At 43.9% G+C, this 4,902-nt stretch overlaps 1 protein-coding gene across 1 annotated transcript; it reads right to left on the reverse strand.

Moving 5' to 3' along the window:
- Nucleotides 1-1,173: 1,173 nt before the first annotated feature.
- LOC149299216 (gamma-aminobutyric acid receptor-associated protein-like 2) lies at nt 1,174-3,317 on the reverse strand. The gene is made up of 4 exons (XM_089486419.1): nt 3,284-3,317; nt 2,404-2,459; nt 1,433-1,605; nt 1,174-1,264 (listed from the first exon to the last, which is right to left on the reverse strand). Exons 1-4 carry the CDS (start codon nt 3,315-3,317, stop codon nt 1,174-1,176), a joined length of 354 nt encoding a protein of 117 aa, XP_089342545.1.
- Nucleotides 3,318-4,902: the final 1,585 nt, after the last annotated feature.

Raw genomic sequence — 4,902 nt, forward strand, 5'->3', positions numbered from 1 at the left:
AAGCAGCATTTACACACATTCCAGGCTATGGTTTTACTATAAGATTGGCATTAAAGTTCATCATCATGGCAGACTATACAGTAAGGTGTATGACTTTTTTTTTGTCATACCAGAAAACCATCCCACGTACATTAAACTGTAAATACACAATGCAGTGGCTGTCCGCTAGGGAGTACATTTACCATAAACACGTACAAGCCTCTCCTAGCCTCTGTAAGGCTGGCAAAGACTCATGGGAGTTGTAGTTTGGTGATGGGAGTTCCATGTCTCACCATCACTGCGTCTCATGACACTGGTTCTTCAACACGGTAATTCATGGTAACAGGTGAATTCCCACCCAATGTACATATTGTCAGGATATGTAACCTTTTGCAAATGTGATTGTTCCTAGTGATTTTTAGAACATTCTGTGGTTTTCTAATTCATAAATACACGCAAGGTTGTTTTAATTCCGAACTGTTATTAACACACGGTAACCGGAATGCTAACAATTTGTGGAGAGTTGGGAACAAAATCACGGTTTACCTCTAAAGTGAATGCCGTCGTTGCTGGTTTTGGTTCCGATTAATTTGCCGGACAGTTTTTATAGTAACCGCAGAACGATGTTCTATCCATTATCTATCCATCTAATAAAAGCCGTGTGAATAAAAGGAGTGACGCAAGCAATGTAAGTCTCTGAAATCATTTTATTGTACGGTTCACTCTGAGCGAAGTTGTACAGTTGAATATTGGTACCGGTAACAGTCGTTAACTAACAGCTTGAATTCTACAACTTAAATAAGCAAAAACTATCAATCTGAAAGAACCCAGGATTATGCTGAATACTACATATGTGATTAAATTACTGAACTGCACATTTTAGTATTCAAAATGCTTATAAATATTTTGCTAACACTAACCATGCCAGGAGACGGGAGGCAACACCCTCTGGCGCTGAAGGGGTTTATCTCATGCCAGTGGGGAAGGTGCGTGGCCCTGCTCCTCTGGCTACTGCAGGGTTAAATCACACAGCACAACAAACTAAAATACACGACAGTTAATTACAAGAAAAACACGACGTCTGTACAACCGAGATACATCCAGTTAATATGTATCTAAGCTACGGGGTGAGACGTGATGCACAGCGTCCAACTCAAACCACCTATTTACAAGATTCACAAGTCGATAGTAAGCTTAATAGCCGAACGTGTTCTCGCCGCTGTACGCCACGTACAAGAAGCCATCTTCATCTTTTTCTTTCTCGTACAGTTGTCCCATAGTGAGGCTAGAAACAGAAACAAATCAAATCAGAAACCGGCTCGGCGTGAAATGTTATTATAGATCTTTTATGTGATAAAACCCAGCGTTGTGTCCTTTTTAAAGGTGAGGTTGTGGGTTTGTTCGAAAGGGGCATGGTTTGTGTCCCACCGGTTAGATTCGTACAACATCTCACCTAGATTGGGGTACAGTTTTGTCTACAAACAGGAAGATAGCTTTTTCTGATGGCAGCTGGATCCGTTTCCTGATTATCCACATGAACTGCGCTACGGTGATATCCGATGGAACCAGGTACTTCCGCTTGTCAATGTCCACAATCTGTGAACCTGACACTTTTTCCACAATCACCTAGAGAAATACACATAAGGCAGAGCTTTAGTTATCCGTGACACGCAACAATATGCACATTTCTTTAAGCTTTGTGTTATACATCATCCGGTGACTAACTGCTCCCCGTGTTAATAGTCAGCGTGTGCACATTGTACACATACCAGATTTACTACTTTATTTTGCAATAGAGAAATTAATTGTCTTTTCTTTTTTTAACACAAATCAATAGTTCCTAGCAATACGGACGTCTTGTTTTTATTTGGAGTTTAGTAGATACAGTTTCATATGCGTAATTGTAACTGCTTTCTCACTTCAGCTACTCCAGACTACATCCCCTAAGAAGACATAGAATGGGCTTTCCTTGGCACTCTGTGGCCCTTTCCAACGTGGAAGGAACGTTGGAAAGGTGAGGTTACAAAAGTGCTCATTTTACACGGCAGATTTCCAATTTTCAACCCACTGAGGTCAGCGGAGCAAACGGGAGACAATACACGTATGGTTAAATGTCGGGGGCTAAATATCATTGTGGTTTCTCATTACAGAATAAAAATGGGTTTTAGCCAGACCGGTATCCTGTACTTTACATATTCAGTTCTTCCATTCATCACTGGACACAAATCAAATGCATTATTTAAAAGATAAAAAGTATGCATAGTTTACAGACATGAAGTGCACGTTGCTGTGCATTCGGACATCAGAAAGTACCAGTAAAGCAAAAGCTAGACTAGAGGCAGAACGCACAGAGAGTCCAGGCAAGTGCACCCAAACCTGAATAATTTATTGGTCACTGGTATAAATAAAACAAAAATAACTTACCGGAACTCGGTCTGGATACTTGGCTCGGATCTTTGCCGACTCCACGCACCTGTGTTCTGAAAGCACAAAGCAGAACGTGTCACAGAGGGTCACATTGGGTGGAATATGAAATCAAACATCTGCCGTGATATCAATCAACGTACCAATTTGATTCAACCGATGCCCGTTTAAGATGCTGTTAGGATGTGTTATTGCGATTACGGGTGTATAGCTATGGGGTCGTATTGGATTATTTAGCCACTGGTGACGCTTGATCTTGCCGCGCGGTTTTGTGTGTATGATGTATGGTTAATGTATGTCAGGTCATAGGACCGTTATGTCTCAATGATGGCATTGGAGTAATTGGTTGTTATGTCAGAACGCTATATGTTTGGATTGAGTTATAAGCGTAGCATCCTACCCGCCAGCCTAGGTTTTGTGTATGGCATATGGCCATCCACAAAGTGACAAGCGAAGGTGGGGAGTGAGCTTTGGTAATATCACGGTACAGAGTGATGGTGAGAATGGCGAGCTATGGGCGAGAAATCTATGATAGGAAATGTAAAAAAGGGCAATAGAGGGTGGTGCTGGTAAAGAATGTATAAGGCATTTGGAACTTAACGGGAGAAGAGAGGCTCTTTACGGTGGGCAGGGAGAGTGGAGTCCCCATTTCAGAGGGCAGACATACAGTGTACAGGAGGAGGTGGGGTATGGTTATGATAGGGTTAATGCAACAGGGGGTATGATGGTGGCATTGGGTTGTAGGGCCGGGGTAAATGTCACGGATGTAAACAAAGGGTAAGGCTCCTATAGCTGTGGGAAGGCCAGGGGCAGGTGTCAGGTAATGACAGTCCACGCGTGTAATTCAGCGTGGGGTGACACGATCACCCCCTATTCTCACCCAGCGAGTGGTCTTCCTTAAACATCCACTTCATGTTACCGGGAGCGGTGACAGGAGCGACAACAACAACAGGGCGGCTCTCCTTATGACGAAACTTCCGGGATGGGTGGCTTGGTTGGCACAGACCCCACCCACCATTTAAGGAGGGGGAATGGGGAACACCAGCTAGGGCTTAGTGGTGGACGGAGCATGCGCAGTAGCTAGCTCTATGTATGTACATGTAATAAGCTGTCGGTATAGGGCTGTTTTTAAAAATGCCGTATAGAATAATGTATATCTTAAATAAGAGCGAACCATTTAATTACTGAATGAACTGCTCTGTCCCCTCTACCTCCGGGGCTTCGTGTCTGCTGGAGACTCTTCTGTTTAGTACTGGAATGGGTGGGTTGGTGATAGTTGAGCTGCTGTGGGCTACAGCACCCATTATGCTCAGCCAGCCAAAGCCATGGCAGCATGCCAAGTCATTGCACAAAGCATACTGTCCTAGTCTCCCATTTTAGAAGCGACAGTCCCTTCTTCCTCCCCTTATGTGACCCTCTTTGTTAGGAGATTGGAGTGAGTGAATGGCAGAGTAATGTGTTTATAAACAACAGATAATATGTTTACAAATAAAGTGTAAATAAAATACATTATCCTTTCTCAATGACTAAAATATATAAATAACTACCAGCCTTCTAGCCACGCCCCCTAAAAACAAGTGCCCCTCTTTTTAGTAGATGGGGAGGGCTGGGGCGGTGGGATTTGAGGGTGAAAGACGTGCAATAAAATGTAAAGTCGTATTTAATATTATTTGGCTGTAGGGGCTTTTACTGTCATAATAAAAGGTTACTGAAGTGTAAGTCGCTGATCACTGTTCGTTATATAGTTGTATTGTGTATAGAATTCTGCCCCATTGTTTAGCAGCCACAGATAGTTAATACAAAGTTGTTATATGTTCTGAATAGCCCAGCTTGGTCCTACTGGCCTGATGTGGCTTTTCGGAGGTCCCCACCCTGCATGTGAATTCCAAGGGCGTTTTATATTACATCACTGTTTTAATAGGCGTATAAACTACATTACAGTGACAAGCTGCACTGTATTTAACTGTACCGTTCCTTTTCACGGGGAATGCGTTAAAGGTGCAGTTACTTTCATGCAGTTTCCCACTGCTGGCTTGGTTGGCACATGCCCGGTGGGCCAGTGGCTCCAGCAGCAGTTCGGGTTGCTGTATTATAATGTAATCTGCGCCGCCGGCCTTCTCTCACGCTGCTTAGCTGGCCCCAGCCCAGTCCTGCAATATTGTACAGGTATATGAATGAGACTAAGATCTTCCTGGGCCTAGTTCTTTACAGTAGCCAATGGAATGACCCGAGTGCTCTCCTACAGAACCTCTATAGATGATAATGGCCTCCATGAGGTTGGAGGGATTAAGACTTCTTTTTGCGATGCCTGGCAGTCCTGAGTTGTGCACGTAGACTGGCCAGGGCGAGGGTACCGGGAAGGGCCGTTGGTGGCAAATCAGTACTGTGTACCGCGCTACACTTTCTGGAGAGTCGTGGATAGCCGTTTACACGGGTCGCCTACTCGTAGCTAGTCGTGTATTTATTGTACCCGGCAAACATCCTCTGCTCCTGGGAAAG

This window comes from Sceloporus occidentalis, unplaced genomic scaffold, assembly GCF_023333645.1.
Source record: "Sceloporus occidentalis isolate IW3139 unplaced genomic scaffold, rSceOcc1.0.p SCAF_29, whole genome shotgun sequence".
Lineage (NCBI taxonomy): Eukaryota > Metazoa > Chordata > Lepidosauria > Squamata > Phrynosomatidae > Sceloporus > Sceloporus occidentalis.

What these genes read in the sequence shown, in the direction of transcription:
- LOC149299216 (XM_089486419.1), bottom strand. Translation starts at nt 3,317, where the DNA reads ATGAAGTGGATGTTTAAGGAAGACCACTCGCTGG. An exon ending in TAAGGAAGACCACTCGCTGG is followed by an intron (nt 2,460 to 3,283) that starts GTGAGAATAGGG and finishes TTGTGCTTTCAG; the next exon opens with AACACAGGTGCGTGGAGTCG. An exon ending in AGTATCCAGACCGAGTTCCG is followed by an intron (nt 1,606 to 2,403) that starts GTAAGTTATTTT and finishes GTATTTCTCTAG; the next exon opens with GTGATTGTGGAAAAAGTGTC.